General features: G+C 33.5%; 2 protein-coding genes across 2 annotated transcripts; one reads left to right on the top strand and one right to left on the bottom strand.

Annotated features, from left to right (window-relative positions):
• LOC104717952 lies at positions 5,092-6,695 on the top strand. Its single transcript, XM_010435589.2, has one exon. It carries the CDS (start codon positions 5,335-5,337, stop codon positions 6,526-6,528), a length of 1,194 nt encoding a protein of 397 aa, XP_010433891.1. The 5' UTR covers positions 5,092-5,334; the 3' UTR covers positions 6,529-6,695.
• LOC104717953 (RRP12-like protein) lies at positions 6,583-12,681 on the bottom strand. The gene is made up of 18 exons (XM_010435590.1): positions 12,135-12,681; positions 11,445-11,991; positions 11,077-11,334; positions 10,885-10,976; positions 10,395-10,605; positions 9,985-10,166; positions 9,684-9,908; positions 9,007-9,188; positions 8,720-8,813; positions 8,591-8,647; positions 8,363-8,497; positions 8,137-8,205; positions 7,911-8,024; positions 7,664-7,825; positions 7,435-7,563; positions 7,236-7,337; positions 7,064-7,137; positions 6,583-6,955 (listed from the first exon to the last, which is right to left on the bottom strand). Exons 1-18 carry the CDS (start codon positions 12,642-12,644, stop codon positions 6,706-6,708), a joined length of 3,393 nt encoding a protein of 1,130 aa, XP_010433892.1. The 5' UTR covers positions 12,645-12,681; the 3' UTR covers positions 6,583-6,705.

The following is a 19,283-nucleotide window of genomic DNA, read 5'->3' as shown; positions in this document are numbered from 1 at the left end:
GGGGGGGGGGGGGGGGGGGGGGGATAATCCTCTGTTTGAGTGTGAGATGGCCTAAGTGTAATCAGAGAATGGTCTTGACTTCCAATAACAGTGAAGATGCTGGCTTTGAGACGGCGGAGTGGAGCCTTGATAGACTAGGCGAATAATCTGAGCAATATTTTTATCCCTAGCAGGGTTTTTTAACCACCTTGATCTGTCCTCAAAGTTTATCGGAGATGATAAGTGAGCTTTATCGAGAAAATATTGCCACAGTTCTCCAGAGTAAGAGCAATCAAAAAAGAGATGCTGGCGAGTTTCATCGTGGCTGCTGCATAGGAGACAATGTGGGGGAATTGAGAGTACCCACCTTAGTAACTTGTCCCTTGTGTGTAGTCGATGCCTTGCGTTGAGCCATGCTATGAAGGAATGCTTGGGAATCCTTCCTTTGATCCAGACTGAGTCATACCAGTCCACTTTCGCACCTTCAGGGTACAAATAATACCAAGTAGCTGAAGTCGAGAAGACATCTGAAGCTGGATTTTCCCCTATTTTCCAGAGAAAATGGTCATCTGTATCTTCATCCATAGACGTTGTTACTGGAGGGGACGAGAGGCAGTCCTTAAGCAATCAAATAATTGGATTTCGACTGAGGGAATTGGAAATCCACCACTGATCCTGTGAAACAGCATCTGCAACTGTCGCTGCGAGAGGCAAGCCTGACACTCTGGGTCCAGAGGGACCTGTGATATCCAGCAGAGTACCTAAAGATGTCCAGTTATCAGTCCAAAATCTGCAAGTTATCTTAGAACCAAGCTCACAAACAATGAAAGGCATGGCCAGGGTCCTAAGCTTGCATAGGCTCCTCCAACTCCAACTACCTGAGCTCGAACTATTCAACTCCCATAAGCAGTGTGGACCTATTAAATTGTTATCCAATTTAACTTGTTGAAAATGAAAAACCTCTGCCTAATCATTTACCAACTTTTCACTGATTAAAAAGAAAGTAAATTCACATGCAGGTGCAGCCAAAAAAAATAAAAAAAATGCACCCAACCCTATCTTTTTTGTTTTTTCGTCTAAATGGTGATTTTATTAAGAACATAAAAAGTCATGATACAATTGTTCTGTCAGTGTATTTTTCTTTGACCTTGACTACATCTTCTAGTGTGTTAGAACAAAACTATTATCAACGAAATGACTAAAATATAATGCTGCTATATTATCCATTAATCAAATTCCTCTTTAAAACTCCAAAAGAACGCGTTTAATTTCCTTTTCGTGGTTGCCATGTGACGGCAGAAAACAAAAAAAATTAGCAACTATACTAATAATAAATCTTAATTGTCGCTTTTGATTTGTTAAAATGCTTTTGTGACAATGATACGATGAATAATTCATTTTTTGTTTTGTGTACTTATTAGATTGAAGATATGATATTTTGATTATGCGTGTTATCTGTGGAACTATAAGAATATAGTGCTGTATATGGTTTAAAGTTTAACTAGGTGATATCCAGTGCTACAGCACGGGATTATATATTTTGTTAGTTACTTTTTTTATAATTTGTATTTTTATAATATAGAGTTTGAAGGATTATAAAAATACACATTATATAAACCAAACAAAAATACTCCAAATCAGCTTCAAACTTCTTGATATGATCCTTTCTCTCAGTAGCTCCTATTTTGTCATCCTATATAAACCCAAAAAAAAACACAGATAGAATAAATTGATATTAATCGATTAGTAAATGAATATTAAATCTATACTAAAATGCATACTGTTTCGTCAGCCAGAATCAGTTCTATTGATTCACCAAGTTTAATGGTATTCATTCTCCAACTATGGAGAATTTTTAACTTGAATACGCCAAAAATTTTTGTATGGTTTCAGATCTTTCAAGGGAGTGTATGAAAGGGGAAGAGCCATCATTTTGTCTAACGAATTTTAAATGTCTTTTTTTAGTATAATATTTCAATAGGAAGCTCATAATATATTTATAGTGAAATTAGGTAGATTTATGTTATCACTTAGAAGTTAAGAATTGATATTTCTAATATACGCAAAATATATTTACTTACTTGATTCGTTCCAACTGATAGATGAATATTCCTTTTCAAACTTTATCTTAAAAGAGTAAAGAAAAATGATAATCTCGGAAATCAAGCAATATAGTAAGATTTGGTAAAATGAATATTCGTTTTCAAAGATTTTAACTGAATCACAAAATATCTCTTTTAAAAGATTATACTGAAAGATTAATTGATAAGATCAATCTCGGTAATTAAGCAATTAACTTAAATTTTAACATATATGGTTTTAATTTAGATACCTTAAAAACAATTAAATCGGATTGTTTGCCTCTAACGAATAACTCTGTTTGGTAACGGAAAAAACTATTCTTGAACCAAATCAAAAACAAGATCTGAATATTTTAGACATGGAGTACAAACAGATACGTTAATTTTTTTTCTTCTATTTCCGGATCATACAGGATCCGCGTCCCGACCCGGCGGATATTTAGTGATTGAATGGAGGGTATAATGGTCATTACGGAAAATGGTAATCACAAGTTAATTTAATTAAATTAAGTGATTCTCTAATTATTTTTAATAAAAAACGTACCAAAACAAAATGATGATCCAATTTGAATGCAATGATTACTTCAGCGTTAATAGAATAAATAACTAATTTTCTTGAATGAAAAGTTAATGATCACTTTTTGCCACGGCATTCTCATCATTGCTCTCTAGTGTGTAAGAGATACAAATCGAAAAAGTGATGCAAGAAAATAGTATTTGAGTAAACAATACAAAATTGGACCGACAATGTTATAAAACTGTTTTATGTTCTGTTCTAACCGTCATTAACGGTTAATTCAACCGACCATATAATAAATTTACTTTAAAATGAGCGTAAAGGAGTAAAGGACCAAGGTCTTGACACCCGTAATTATCGCTTACATTAACTTTCGCAATCGTATGATCTCGTGAAACTCAGTGGAGTCATACGTTTGTGTTGAATTTGAGATTTCGAAAGAATAAAGTACATTGATGCATCAGCATCTCTATTTTTTTTTTTTGCATGTTTACACTTTTAACTTTTTGAGATTTCGTCTTTTCAGTTTTGAAATTATTATCCAGACAGTGTGATCTTCAGACTAAACTAGTTTAGTGAAGTCTTAAATTTTTAACTAATTGACGTTACTGAACTATCATCATATCTGACAATTTTTTTTTTTTCAAAACCTATCAACATCCTTGATTTTTTACTAATAGCTGCAAAATGGGTATAACATTTTCTCACAATTTTATAACTTTTTCTCTATATCGTACAATGTTACTTTTTTTATATAGATCACATGTTACTTGATACTTTATGTGTAAATGAATTGGTACAACCTTTTATTCATATTCTTCTTTTCTCATATATAATTTCGTCAATTATAAGGAATATTAATTGAAGTGCGATATAAAATTATTGTACTCCCTCTGTTTTATTTTACTTGTCATTCTAGACAATTTCACACATATTAAAAAAACAATTAAATTTTCTATTTTACTTCTCATTAATACACTATTTCATTTGATATAAGTAATTAATAATCTAAAAGTTAGAGGTAAAATTGAAAATTTAATACATAAAATTGCATCGTAAATACAAAACGACAAGTAATAAAAAACAAAAAATTATCTTTAGAATGACAAGTAAAAATAAACAGAGGGAGTATATGATAAAGAATCAAAACTTCGAAACAGAAATAAAAAAATGATTTTTTTTTTTTTGAAAATATGTGAATTTCATTAAACTTATAGTTTGCTGAACTTACAAAAGCTGAATAAATGTATCATTCCTTGCTCAAAAAAATAAAAACAAGGAAGGAACGTAGTTGTTAGATCATGAGTAAACATCAATAGCTATTGATAGCTAAAAACATCAATAGCTAAAAATAAACAAATGATTCCAACAGCTAAAAACCGATAGTCACTTTAGTCAAAGGCTATCAAAGCATTCCGTTTTGTTCTCGCTGCTTTTTACTTTGCATCAATTAATCCCAAAAGATAAGTCTGTAGTACTAAAAATAAAAGGAACTGCTTTTATAGAATATATAATATGATCTTATCATCTTGAGCCTCACTGCTAAACCTGATAGTCTAATCATGTGTTTGATAGCGTATTAAGAAAAGTTACTGACGATGATTCGTATCGGTGGCTTCTCTAGAGATAGCGTGACATGCTTTCAAACATGTCACATTCGACAAGTCAAATACATGGTACATTCTAATTAAGTAATAGGTGACCGACAGAAATGTAAAGCTGTTCATTAGCGAAAAACAGAAATAAAAAGCTGTTTGTGTAAACAATTGACCCAGTGATAATAGAGTGATCGTTACAGTTTTGACAAATCATGAACCAGTGAGTCTTGTTACAGTTGAATCCACATTGAAGAATCTTTAAAATGCACTCACTACTTACGATTAACCGATTATTATTTTTTCTACTTTTGTCATAAGTTGCCACATGCGAAAGCTCAAAAATCATGTCCACGAGACTTTTTCTTGGTGAAACATAAATTACCAAATTAAATTTTCAATAAATCCAAATTTTAAATATGTTATAAATTTTTAACTCACTATCACCGCTTTAGTGACAAATACGTTAGAAATTTAATTAAGAGAGACGGTTGGATGTCAGAAAAGTATTTGTTTCTTTGCATATCTTTCACCCTAACATGCTTTTTTTCGTCATTCATATTATCCTTTTAGTATCTGATTATTCTGATGAACAAACTAATCAAAAATAATAATAATGACGTATCATACGACTTAACGAATGTGACATCAGTAGTCAAATAAAATAAACATTTAGGACAAAGTATAAATCCAATTATTTCACTTTTTTTTTGAAGTATATTTATATGAGAAATATGAGTTTCACGTGCATATATTATTTAGACTCCTATCCAATGATATGCAGTGAAAAAAAGACTTTTTTTTTGGGACTTTTCCTCTTCCTAAATACCAATTTTATTTTTACAATTTTGGAAATAAATGATGTCACGAGGATAAAAAAATAGAAAAGGTCCTAAAAGAGACCAAAGACGAATATTCTTCACTTCTCGAGTCCCCAAAAATGAAAATAAACAAATAAAAGAGCTAATTGTCTTCTCTCTCCGACAAGACATGTTTAGCACCATTTCGGTTCCTTCCTTAAAATTAAATATCATCATCACTTTCATCTTAAAATCCCAAAACCCCTTTTTATGCCCCATTCTTAAAAAAAAAAAAAAATCTCTCCTTTATCTCCGTAATCCATTTATTCTCACTCACTGTTGCTTCTTTTGATTCATATCACATGGCTCCGGCGACTGATTACCAAGGCTCATTCCTGAGTCGAATCAGCATCCGCCGCAACCAGATCGTCTCCATGGACGTTAATCACGAGCAAGAGCTTGAAGAAATCGAGTATTTCCAGAAACACGTAGCTGAGCGTTTCTCTGAGTTAATACCATCTCAACCGCCGCCTCCTTCTTCCTCCTCCGATGTCGCATCTGTCTCTCAGCCGATTCTTTCGATCCCTTGGTTACAGAGTCTTCTAGATGTTTTAATGTCCTGTGACGCTGAGTTCAAGGCGGTGTTGAGCATGACCCAGATCTCGAAATCTCCGTCTCTAGAAAGGGTTTTGTCTGAATTGCTTGATCGGATTCTAAAGGCGTTGGATTTATGTAACGCCGTTGTTGCCGGGATTGATTCCGTTAGACAGAGCAGGCGTTTCGCGGAGATTGCTGTTACGGCGCTTAAGCAACGGCCGTTATGTGACGGAGGCGTTCGTAGAGCTAAGCGTGCGTTGACAAGTCTCCTCGTTGGGTTAAACGCTGAAGAGAGGAGAGATAGAAACAGCGGAGGAAGTGGTAGTGGCAGTAGTAACCAACGAAGGACAACGTCGAGGTCTTGGTCGTTTGGACCGCGCAGCAACGTCACCGGAGGTGGAGGATCATCTGGCCACGTCGGCAAGAATTGGTCTGCGACGAAGCAGATTCAGGCTATGGTGTCCAATCTGGTGCTGCCACGTGGAGCGGAAGCTTCTGGACCGGCAATGCCGGTTTACATAATGAGCAGTGTTATGGTTCTGGTGATGTGGGTGCTTGTGGCGGCGGTTCCTTGTCAGACAAGCAGCCTTCTTGCGGCGCCATTGCCACTTCCGAAACACCAGAGTTGGGCTAGCGCAGCTGTTTATATTCAAGAGAGGATTGGTGAAGAGATGAAACGGAAGGAGAAGCGTTGTGGTGGCGGTGGATTGATGGAAGAGATGCAGAGGATGGAGAGGATTGGGGTATCTTTACTGGAGTTCACAGAGAGGTTTAGGTTTCCGGCAGATGAAGAAGAGGAGGTGGAAGTTGCCGAGAAGGTGGATGAGATGGAGGAGATTTGCTTGGGAATGGAAGTGGGATTGGATGATTTAAAGATACAAGTGAGGCAAGTGTTCCATAGATTGGTGAGAAGCAGGAGTGAGATTGTTTCAGTGCTTGATCAAGCTCCTGCAATCTAGTCTGTAAATCTTCAATACGAGTAACAAAAATCTTTTCTTTGGCGATTTTTAGTCTTAAAAACTAACCTTTCAAAAATCTTGATGTGTATAATCTACAAATCGTATACATATACACACCAATGTTACTGTTTTCGGTATATGATAACTGCAAAAACTCTATTGACTGAGATTATAGATTCATTGTGCTTTCCTGAATCTGTTCTTCTGTGGCTTTCGTGTCTCTTTTCCTGACTTGTGATTGTTTCCAGAAGCTTCCCTATGTTTTCCGAAGCTTCTGTTACCATGGCGCTGTGGTCCTGTTCTACTTCCATTAATGTCGGAAGCAGGTGTGTGTCGTTGATGTGTTCCCTTTTGCCGTTTGAATTTGTTGCCGTCTTGTTTGGCTGTAGTTTCTGATGAAGCTTCTCTGTAATTTCTTTTCCGCGGCCTGTTAAAAAACGAACCAATTATGATTTATGCATATAATGAGCAAGCAATGAGTTGATCAGATGTGTTCTTGATCTCGGATTATTATTGCTGTTCTAAAGGATCGTACTCTCTGGATGGATCAGTGGATGTAGTCTGTGAATCATTGGTCTCTTCTTTGTCTTTTGATTTCCCCGAACGGTTCTGCACATTAAGATGAAAATTCCAAGATGATGGAAAACGTTTTTTTCAAATGATTCAATTTGAGATCTTCAAGAAAATTAACAGAGGGTGAGAGAGACCTCTAAAACTGTCTGGATGAAACTCTTGTGCTTGTCTGGTGTGGCTAATTGGACTGCGCGGGTGCCGCACTTCCTTACCATAATCTCAACTATGATCGTTACCTAAATGCACATTTTTCGTAAGGCAAATTATACGTTTTGTAGGAGTTGAACTGAAAATCACTTGGAAACTAAAGTCGAGCACTATTCTCATTATTACCTTTGACTTAAAATAGTGTCTTGAAACAGACGACCAGGGGAGAATTTCGTATAAGAGATTCTGCAGTAGACTCTGCAAGTCCTGGGCTTGCGATGTTGAGACTAAAACTTTAACAAAACCCAAAACAGCCTGGAGATACATGAAGACGTATGAGAAAAACCAAAAATACATAATACTTAGAGAAATAACATCTTGGGGTCTGATTAAAAAAAGCATAATGTAGACTTACTTTTATAATCTCAATGGATTTGGTGTGAAGCAACGGTAAAACAGATGAAAGAAGCTCAGGTGACGATAGGCAGATCTCAGGGTCTTTGTATATCAAGGCAGATAATGCAGACACTGCTCCACTCCTTATGTGCGGCGACGATCCATCAATATAACCCGTTATCTGAAAAATCATGGATGCTGATTGGTCTCTGAGAGATAATGAAGTGAATAAAAATGTTATGGCGAGCTCATCTTATGCACTTTACCATGTTAATCAATTTGGGACAAAGTTCATCACCGCTGACAGAGGATGAATTTTTTAGGGTGGTATATACCATAACCAGTGCATCACAAGCTGCTTTCCTATGTTCTTCTTTCCCCTGTATGTGAAAAGGCAAGATAATGCACACAAATGTTAATTTTGTTGAGAAAATGTATTGTTTCCTAAGCACCAACAAACTGAAACAGCAACGAAGCAAACAGTATGTTTACATCTTTAAGTGTCAGGATTATCTCGTTCAGAATAAGGAAAGCTTTCTCATTCTCCTCCTCGGTGCTTGACTGCAGAAAAAAAGTAAAACATCGAAATATCAGTAATTTTCTCCAAAAGGCAAGACCGAATTATACGTTTTATAAAACAGGGCATGGATAAATATACTCAAGCAATGGATATTTACTGATATCAAGTTAGAATTGATACAATAGTAAAGAATTTCACCTGAATTCCATGAGCCATTAGAACGTGGAGACATGCAAATCGGCTTATAGAAGACGCTGCATCCTCTGGAGTTTTATGGCTGAGTAACATCTCTATCACCTCTGCAAAATGAGATGAACAAAACGAACCATGTTCCTGCACCAACAAGGGCAAAGACACATAAGCATGAGAAGCACTCAGTGAACAGTATAAGAGCTAGTGTAACAAGCTTCGATGAGGTTAACCAACCTGTAGAACTCTGCTCAGAGTATCATATGCCCCACAAAGATCAGCCTCGTCGGTGGCCTAAAATAAAAAAAAGCTCATGGACTAGCCTCTACATTGGAAATTTCTCTAAGCTCAATTTTAGAAACATACCTGAAAACTTTGGCGAACAAGATTATAAATCAACTCAATAAGGTCTTCCTGGGCTCCTTCAACAAATGAAGATGCAAGATCCAGCACAGCACTCCTGCAAGCAAATGCCATTAAAAAAGGTCGTACGAGTTATAGGAGAAGAGGAAATTTAACTTGATATACACATGGATGTCATGCTATTACAGTGGTTAATGGTATTCGAGAAATTTAACAAGTCGAACAAGAGATTTTACGAGGATTAGTTTCATAATAAAAGTAAATATAACAGGGATTAAGTTGAATTATACCTCTTTAACTGTGTCTTTGTGGCACTGCAGGTTTCTTTTTCTTCATCGATTGAATCATTCGACTGATTGACCTTCCCCTCAGTCTCGAATTCACCAGCAGGATCAAACTTATTTAGCAAAGAAATTAGAATCTTTTTCCTAACTGACGAATCCAGAGTAGAAGCTAAGCATCCAATTGCAGCCTGCCATTACAAGACATTAACTATAAAATATTTTCTTCGGTCAATCAAAAGTTCAATCTCTCAAGTTAAAAGACCACATAGACCTGTGCTGACGAAATTGACAGATATAGATGCCAAAAATTCTTTGAAAAATAAATAAAACCACTGTATGCATCTTTGCAACCGAAAAGAAACTCCTAGTTCGTAGAAAGATGACATCATATAAGACATTAATTGAGGAAATACTAACAGCGTTTTGAGCAACAAATACATTTGTGTTTTCTTAATGCTTATAAATATAGTTTTTGTTTATATGTCACATTGTCACTAGCCTCTACGGCCTACGAGCAGGTAAGGATTCAATCAGAATTTAATCACACCAGAAAATGCTTTTCCCTAGCAAAAGATATCAACAATATGTGTGAAGTGTTTTTCTCTAATCCGACTACAATGGAGGACCTTAAACCAATTTGTTATAAGTTTGACATGCAGAGATTAACAAGGAAATTTGTAAACCTTAAAGTCTGCACTGATCTCTGTGTCTGAAGCAGTGAATACATCAACAAGAGTCTGAAGCAACTCTGTCGAGCTTGATGCCAAAGCCTTCATGTTTTTCGTTGAAGCTTTCTTCGAATAGTGGAATCTACTTTCCAGTTCTGTTGTTGCATCTTCACTTATGGCTGTTGCTTCGTCCATATCTGTACTGGGCTTAGGCATTCTTTTATTCTGATTTACAAGCATCTAAACAAGGAAAATTTCAATGAGATCGCCAAGTTGTCAGCTCACCCTAGCATTAATGAAATGCAAAGGAACCCACCTGTAGAGAAAGGGCCACGGCTTCATGCATGAAAGATTTATTTTTAATAAATTTAACCATCAGTTTGGCTAACGATCCAAATTGTTGGTGCACATCAACTGGATAGTTACAGAAGGCAGGTAACAGTCTCAGAAGTTCATGACCATAGGCCCGCAACTCTTTTCCGTGAGCTGACTTTTTGGCTAACAAACAAGCATATGAATAAATGTTAGTGAAACATCACCAAACACATAGAGAAATTATCAACTGATTGTGCCCTTGGTTAACTACATTCTTGCATGATGTAAAGCAACTGGCAGAATAGTATACTAAGCCCTGATATGCAAACAAAAACCCTAAGGACGAGAAGATAGGAAAAGTCTGTACCATCTAATGTAAATGAAATTCTCATTGTCGGCATAGATGAGTACCTCCTTTAGAAGCAAGCATCAGTGATTTTGCAAGTGGAACAATGTGATCGACATAATACTCAAGAGATGCTCCAATGATATATTTTCTTAAGACAGGAATTAGCCAAGCATTTGTGCATGAGTGACTCTCAGCATGAAGAGTGATAGGAAGAAGTGCCAGTAGCCTTACTGGTCCCATTGCGACCACTGCAGACCCAATGCATTGCTGAAGCTGCAGATAAGTCCAATCTATTATAAATCAAATAGTATAGACTATGGATAGACTCTTTATATCGTAAAAAACTGCTAACATAGATATATGATGAGGATCAAGATGTCTTTGTTTTCGATTCCAAATCATGAAATATAATTGAATACACCATTGAGTATGTAATTCATTATTATCCACTGGAACGTTCAGAAACACAACTCGCAGATTTCTGAACCAACCATATCTTCAAGTAAGAAACCAGTACCATAACTGTATAGAATAGGCCCTTTCGTAACTTACATATTGTGAGCTAGACATATCTCCAGTTGCATGTTCCATCAAGTCAGCAAGCTTTAATATGATATTCTTTGCAAGAATATATGAACGCTCTCCTGAAACAATTGGAGATAGAATTAAAATATTTCGTTAAGGAGATGTGTAGATAACATGTTGAGGATGAACAAGTATAGCTCCGAGTGAAAGTACACCTACCAAGTTTCTCGATCAAAATATTTATGACAGATAAGATGTGCTCCTTTGGAATTCCATCACATGAGTTTAGGGCACTCTGAAAGACAGAGCATACACATCTTGCTGCATTTATATTTTCTCCACTCGTTTCGTTATCCTCGTCTTCACAAGACAAGCTGCCCTCGATAAGAAGTTTATTTGTATCAATGTGGCTACTGATCAAGTCTTTTAATGTAATTGAGGCTTGGGATGCAACGTCATCCGTGGAAGTCAGAAGGCCTAAATCATAGAAATTGAATGTTGGTATTCATCATAACATATATATAGAAATCCAAGCTCACAATGAAGAACAAAAGAGATATATGCTGAAAGCTAGGAAGGGAACAAACCTGCTAATGACCCACAAACTAGCGGAAGTTTCCTTAAACATAATGTCGGTTCAACTGAGTAGGCTTTCTCCAAAGCACTTTTTAATAGGGTGGTCACATGCACGATCGTGTCAGCAGGATTCTTGTCGTGTAAAGATAAATAACTAGTCAAAGAAGTTACAAGTCCTTCTATCTCAGGAACAACAGTTGTATCTTCTGAATTCTTGAAGATAGTGTCAATCGCTTTGAGAATTTGCCTCGTCAACGGCGAAAACTGAGAACCCATAAGCTTGCAAAGTTCCGAAAAAACTCTAGAACTAACTTTGGCAGAGAGAAACGGAATTGTAGCACTGAGCACATTTAGCACATGGGCAGCCTCTGCGTCCTCAGGCCTCATTGTTGAGTCAACCTTAGAACCCTCATCAATCTTTTTTGAGCTTAAGTCAGATAGTACTTGCTTATATTCTTTAAGTAAAATATAAACTGTATTACTTGCTTCCTTTATAACAGTAGATGATTGTAGAGAACCAAATAACTTCTCCAAACACTCTTGAGCGCATCTTCTAACCTAACAGAGCAGAACACACAAACCAAGATTGTCATCACAATATAATACTAGACTGAACTAGATGCATTCATAGCAACTGCAAAGCTCAACACTTTAACAGAATTAATCATGAAAATGGTCATTCTATAGACAGTAGTGAATACCTTGGGACGTTTCTCAATGGCGAACTTGAGAAGTAAACCAAATCCAATTTGAAGAGATTCCCAATGATCCAAATCACAGAAACCAATAAGCAAAGTCCCAATGCACTTCACGCCAGCTCTCAAACTCGCAACACCTAATTTATCAACCCCACCATCAATTGGGTTTACCAAAACAGCCACAGCATCTCGAGCCATAGTAGCTGAAATTTCTCCTGAAGGAACCAGAGGAAGGACTATGGACAGGAAAGTAAGCAAAGCAGAAACCGCCATGGGATCCTCCGTGGAAGAATCGACAGAGGATATAGCAGCTGCGAAGAAAGCAGGAGGAGACGGCGGAAGAGACTCAGAGGTGAGAATGGAGCGCATAGCGACGGCGGTGGCGACGAGATGACGGTGCTGCGAAGCTGAGGACTTGCCGTAACGGTCCATAAGCTGTTGGGAGATATCAGTGTTGCCATCTTTGAAGGCAATTTCATCGTTTTCATCTGCTCTGTCTTCAAAGGCCGCCATAGCTTCAAGAAGGGAGAGATTTTGATTAGGGTTTAAGGAAGACGAAGAATGACGTTGACGGAAGAAATAAACAGACGACTAAATAAACCAGTGGGTTTAATAAACCGGAAAACTAATCCGGTTTAATTTAGCATGTCTAAATCCTCAATTTTACCGGTTTGATTCTTATGTTTTTGCATGTCGGTTTGGAAGGGTAGAAAAATCGGATTGGTTTTAGATTCAAGTTTACCTTGGCGATGATAAATTGAAAAGCAAATCGACTCATCCGGTTTGTTGACTGGTTGATCAAGGTTAAGTCCATTCAGATTATCAACTTCAATCCATTATATCTTTTCCACTCGGGTCTATCTCATTCTCTTTTCGAGATTCTAACCATTCTAAACTTACCTAAAGCAGTTAAGATCATTGAGAGATAAGCATGAGTGGTTAGAGTTTGTGAGAATACTCAAGAACTATCGTCAAACTAAGCTCTAGATTTGCTCATTTGACAAGCTTTAACTCTTTATCACTTCTACATAATTCTTTGGGTTTGATTGGTAACCTTCAAGACGATTTGTTTGCTTGACAATTGGAAAAAGCGATTGAAGAGAGTGGTTGGAAGGGGGATACGGCCAACCGCTCCAAAAACAAGGTGATTTATTTGCAAACGAGGCAGTTGAATTTTTTTTTTTAAATTATTTAATTTTCTTAAACTAATATTCATATTTATTATTTTTTAAAAGAATTTATGAAAATAGAAATAATTTTTTGAATTTTTTTAATATTTTAATTTATTTTTATGTTATTTTCTACAATAACTTATCTACTATTCAACCATTTGTTACCAATCAAAACTATTATTTAACCACTCATTTTAAATTTAACAACTTTTTTTCTTTCATCTTTTCTAACCGCCTTCTTTTTAACTGTCTTCTCTACAACCGCTGAAAGTTTTAACAGTCTCGTTTAAATGTTGTTACCAATCGGAACCAGTAGAGCTCCTAAATAATTTTATGACTAATAATAGTTTTGGTGATGGTTGCCAAGCTGTCTGAATGTTTGAAAGTACATTCACACGGTTTGGCGACATCTAATTCAAGCAAGCTCATAAAAGTTTATGTGTACAGGCATTACAAAGAGAGAACAAGCTATGCATCATTAAATCTATATCATGAGTCATACAATTCATTTAGAGTACTTGAACTTCTTTTTTTATTAATATAAGTATATACGTACTAGATAGTTATTTGATAGTTATTTGTGTTGTACAGCACCGGAAATGTTTGCATTAGCTTTACTGTAAATTGTTAGTTATAAAATAAGAGTAAAAGTTTTATTTGATTTTCTCTATACATTTTATAATCTTTTATATTTAATTTACTTACTTTAATATTCTGATTTCAACCTGTCTTAGGTACATGATACACTGTTCAAATCCGTGAATCATATAAATTTGGTAAAATCTAGAAGAAAAAAAAACCCCATATTGAAGCAATCGTGTTTAGAAAATTTGATTTAACTTTTTGATTATTTTTTAGTTGTATATTCGATAAAATATAAAAATTTTGATATATTTCTTAGATTTTTAATAAGATGTCACTGTGTTGATGTAGAATGCAAAAAATTATTTAATAAATTAGATATAAGATTTTATATTTTTTAAATATAAAAAGGTTGTATCTTAATTTTAAAATATATATGTCATTATTAAATGATTAGGGATGCATATATTTAATCTTAGTTTTATAAATAAAATTAGGTTTTATAATTATTCTGTATAGTTTGTTATTATTTCCTAAGATTTGTGAAACAATAAATGGAATTCGTTAAATAATTTGAAAAAAAATATTTAATTCTTTTATAAACCAATATAAGCTTTTCTTTGGTTAACTATTAAATTAATTAAAATTCAATGATATTTTTTGTAATATGCCACATGATAATAGAGTTAAACTTCTAACATCATTGCTTAAATAAGTATATAGAGATGATTTTAGCAATGTTATATGTAAAAATTTAACAATGTATCAGACCAAGAGTTTGTGAGAGTACTTATATAGGATAAAGAGTATTTACATTATTTAATATTAGTTTGAATAATTAGACGAAAAATTTGGATATGAGTATATGTGCCAATACTTGGATAATTTGAAAAGTTTTTTCCTATTAATTAAATGTTTTGTTTGAATAATTAGACGAAAAACTTCGATTTTTTTTGTGGGCAGAAAAATCGTGTGGTTAATACACCATTTTGAAAACTCTAGTTTTTTTAAATGCCAGTTTTTATTATCTCTTTCTAGAACTGTTACTTTCCTTCTTTTGGCATAAGTATAAAAGGAGAAATTGTCCTCTAAGAAGAAATAAGAAAGAAACTTGTTATTAGAAATATAATGGATAATATTTGGGTTCATCGCTAGAGGTGAACCTCTTTATTCACCCCCTTATAAAATAAGAAAAATAAATTTGTATACATTATTGTAAAATAAAATAAAAACCCAAACCTATCTTTTATATACTAAACCAATATATAATTTCGTTATAATTATAAAATCTAATACGTAACCACCTCATTTGTAAATCTAAACCAATATATAATTTCTTTCTAATTGTAAAATCTAAATCCTAACCACCTCATTTGTAAACCCAAATCGACATATAATTTTGTTCTAATTGTAAACTCTAAACCTAACCACCTTATTTGTAAACCCAAACCGACATATAATTTTGTTTTAATTGTAAACTTTAAACCTTAATCACCTCATTTCTAAACCCAAACCGACATATAATTTTATTTTAATTATAACATCCAAATCCTAATTCTCATTTATAAACCCAAAATGATATAGAATCTTGTTTAATTGTAAAATCTAAACTCAGCCAATATTTAAATCTACTTAAATAAAAATATACAGAATTTGTTTTGCTTTTTTAATTTTATTTTGATTTATTTTTTAAATGAAATATTAGATAGAAAATTTTGATTGCTTTAGAGGGGAGGGAGTGAATACAGAGGTTCAACTCTAAGTGTGAACGTAAACAATTTATTTTGTCCTCTACTCTCAACAAATTTATCAATATTATATCATTAGTTATAAGTAAAATCATAATTATTTTTCACTTTTATATTTTCCAAAATATTATGTTATTATAGGTAAAATATTTGTCAATTATTTTTGATATTTTATTGGTGGACAACATATGTTTTGCTGAGAAGTTTCACGCTAGTTGTCCACCAGCGGACAATATATTTTTTGTCCATATGTGGATATACATGTCTTCTTTTTCTATCTACTATGCAAAATTATAAACATATATGATGTCAAAAAATGTTTATTTTATTTGATGGACAAAAGGAGACATACATATTAGAAGTTGATTTTAAAAAAACTGTAAAAGAAAATAAAAAATAGATAGAGAGAAAAAAAAACAAAGGGATTGAAATAAGAAGGAGGGAAAGGGGAAAAAGGAAACAAAAAACGAGAATAAATTAATTATTAAATATGGTTTATGATTTTAATTTATAAAGTTTAAAATTGTCTTTCCAATTTTTAGTTGTGATACCCTGGAAAAGGAAAAAGAGAAAATGACATTGGGCACAAGACTTGTTACTGTACATGACAGTATTTCTAAATTTCTCTGTAATAAACGTCGTTGTAAATAGGTGATGGACACATAAACAACGCTCAAGTTGTGTTATTTAGGGCACAACCTATACATATTACACCATACACACAGTGGCGGATCCAGGAGGAAAATTTACATGGGGGCACAACTGAACATTTACTTTAACAAAAAGTTTTTTTACAAGGACAAAACATAAAAAATGATAAAAAAAATGTAGATGAGAGGCATTGAACCCTTCTCCTTTGACATAGTATGTGACACTTTTTACCAAATGAACTAAGATATGTTATACATAATAAATCAAACTGAAGAATTATTATGGATGAGTGTGGGGCACGTGCCCCACCTCCATTACACCTAGATCCGCCCCTGTATACACAAGTGGTTGAGAACTTGACATATATGGATACAAAATAATTTGATTAACAAATAAACAAAATACACAATAGTTAGTAATGACGCGTTGAGTAATGACACGAAAACGCGTACGGAGACATGCCACTTTAATTTAAATCCAAAGTAATTTAACAGCAGAGGAATAATAATAATTAACCAAAAATAATCAAACTCTGTTGTAATATTATAAACAACAACAACTCTAGTCGATCAAAAAGTATATTGAGTGACAAAGTGATCTTGCCACGTTATACAAAAATGAATTCGTGCAGCAGTAAGTACGACCATACCTTCATGCGGAACTAACTTGATTAATGTTATTTTTATATATACCAAAACTATATCAAGTTAATTACTCAACATGTGCTTATATAATAACAAGTGTTAGAGATATTTGAATTTTAATGTAGTGCGACTTTTTCTAGTATATATATATATATATATATATATATATATGCTTGTGTTCACGTATAATGTTGATAACCTTTCTGATGGTTTTGCCCACAGATTGGTAATTAAGACAACAAGTGTTTGATAAAAAGGAAAAAAAAGAAAAGAAAGAAAGAGATCTGCCAGTAAATTTATCCCCCACTTTGTAATAGGCGGCAGTAACAAGCAACAACACATTATCAAAATAGTAATAACAATAAAAAGAGATACGGCTCTGTTCCGATGTCGCATTTTACCGACTCTTGCATCGCTGATCGTTGATCGCTGCTTTAGTTTTTTTTTTCCAGAGATGATGTGCTGATAAGTCATGAGTCATTAAAATAACAATCTGGACCAAACCAATTCAACATAGCTAGGAATGGAGACTTTCTACATATTTAGTTATTTACTAATTCTAATTTTAATATTGGTGGAATGGGCGCCAAATGTCATATGGAGTATTTTGTTTTTCTTTTATCATCAAAAAGTTCTGATCTTTAGATCCGTATATGGTATATCCTTTTATACTTGGGATCCAAAATATTTTTGATATGTATCATATTTCACTCTACGTTACAAATGATTTGTTTTTTTAGCGTCAAACAAAATTTTGGCAGATCTAGATGAGGATTATTCAAAGTTCAAACACATAAAAATATTTATAAATATTAACTGTTTGATATCGTCTGCTACATTATATTACATAAATTTGATATAAATGTATCAATAATGATTTTTAACTGCATGCAACACATTATATTAAATAGCTTCCACAAACAATATTTACATGATGTGAATCTTTCTGTTCCATTCAGATCTACGACAAACGATTTTTCATATACGACATGTCGTTTCACGATGAAGAATCTCTCCTTGCAATATACATGGAGACCCTGATGAACGGCTATGTAAGCAATACTCAAACTTCGTGTAAGTTTTGCACCATAATTTGTAAGAAATTGCAATATGTTTTTAAGGGAACTTTTAAATAAATTAAATTGAATGACAACAATGTTTTTTTTTAACAACAATCACTACAATTTTTTTATTCCAAGAAGTACAATAAGTAATATTTGATTCTGTCGTAATTACCATTGTCCCCTCACCCACCAACGACAAATTTTATTTTCAAATGACATGAGAATTTATTTATATTATTAAATAACTAACTATCGGCTCCAATTGAGCTTTTGAACGTTCTTTCATCGCTATGGTCATAATTTATTCTCAAGTATGATATATATGAGTTATACGAACAATATACTGTACATACAAATTAACTAGCTCGAGTGGAACCCTACGCATATGTCACCACGATCGGATGTAGCTAGCGCGCAAATATTAAATTCATTTATAAAATTCTCGGCAGTATTTATAAGCTATGCTTTAGAAATCCCTAAGCGCTACTTGGTCAGTTGAGTTGGGTCTAACGAGTAGCAAAAAAGTCAGAGAGACTAAACGAGAATTAATCGGAAATTAGTGTTAAAGTTATTTTATTAAATTTATAATAAAATAAAAATATAATATTAAATATATGTATAATTTTATTTATGCTACGAGAAAAATATCAAATAAAATATAAAACTATAGTATCTTTAAAATTATGGTAAACACATAAAAACATAATTTTAAAAGAAAATTTTCTGATTTTTATTAAAAATTTCTACATTAGTTATTGTAAATCATTACGAACTTTTAATTTAAATGTATAAATAACAAAAAATATATATTTGATTTATATTTGGCTCCAAAGACAATAAGTATACACAAAATTAAGTGAAAATAATTGGATTAGACGGGTTATAATTAAATTAGACAAACATAATCGTATAATCGATACTAGGCAGAGATTTTTAAAACAGATATAATTGAAGTCAAATTTAAACAAATTAATCTATGCTTATTTCAGTTGATTTCATACAAACATAGATATGTCTTTGGTATGTATAGTTAATTAAGTATAAGATATTTCACACGTTAACGAAGACTTCAAAGAAGTCATTCTATTTGTATTCTTGTGACAATATGACAATACAATTATAACAGATATCGTCTGTTGTCATGGTTTCACATACCATATGCAGAGTATAATAACATCACCAAGTAAGATTGATTGAAGTTAATTAATATTTCAACCATTTAGACTTTCACAAATTGGTCTGAGGAACGTGTTCTATGATATTCTAATTGAATCAATGTGGCCAATTTCTA

Source organism: Camelina sativa, chromosome 10 (genome assembly GCF_000633955.1).
Source record: "Camelina sativa cultivar DH55 chromosome 10, Cs, whole genome shotgun sequence".
Lineage (NCBI taxonomy): Eukaryota > Viridiplantae > Streptophyta > Magnoliopsida > Brassicales > Brassicaceae > Camelina > Camelina sativa.
Note: the sequence above shows the minus strand (reverse complement) of the source record. Positions and strands in the feature narration are given on the sequence as shown.

What these genes read in the sequence shown, in the direction of transcription:
- LOC104717952 (XM_010435589.2), top strand. Translation starts at nt 5,335, where the DNA reads ATGGCTCCGGCGACTGATTACCAAGGCTCATTCCTGAGTCGAATCAGC.
- LOC104717953 (XM_010435590.1), bottom strand. Translation starts at nt 12,644, where the DNA reads ATGGCGGCCTTTGAAGACAGAGCAGATGAAAACGATGAAATTGCCTTC. An exon ending in CTCTGAGCAGAGTTCTACAG is followed by an intron (nt 8,498 to 8,590) that starts GTTGGTTAACCT and finishes TTGTTGGTGCAG; the next exon opens with GAACATGGTTCGTTTTGTTC. An exon ending in TAATCCTGACACTTAAAGAT is followed by an intron (nt 8,025 to 8,136) that starts GTAAACATACTG and finishes TTTCACATACAG; the next exon opens with GGGAAAGAAGAACATAGGAA.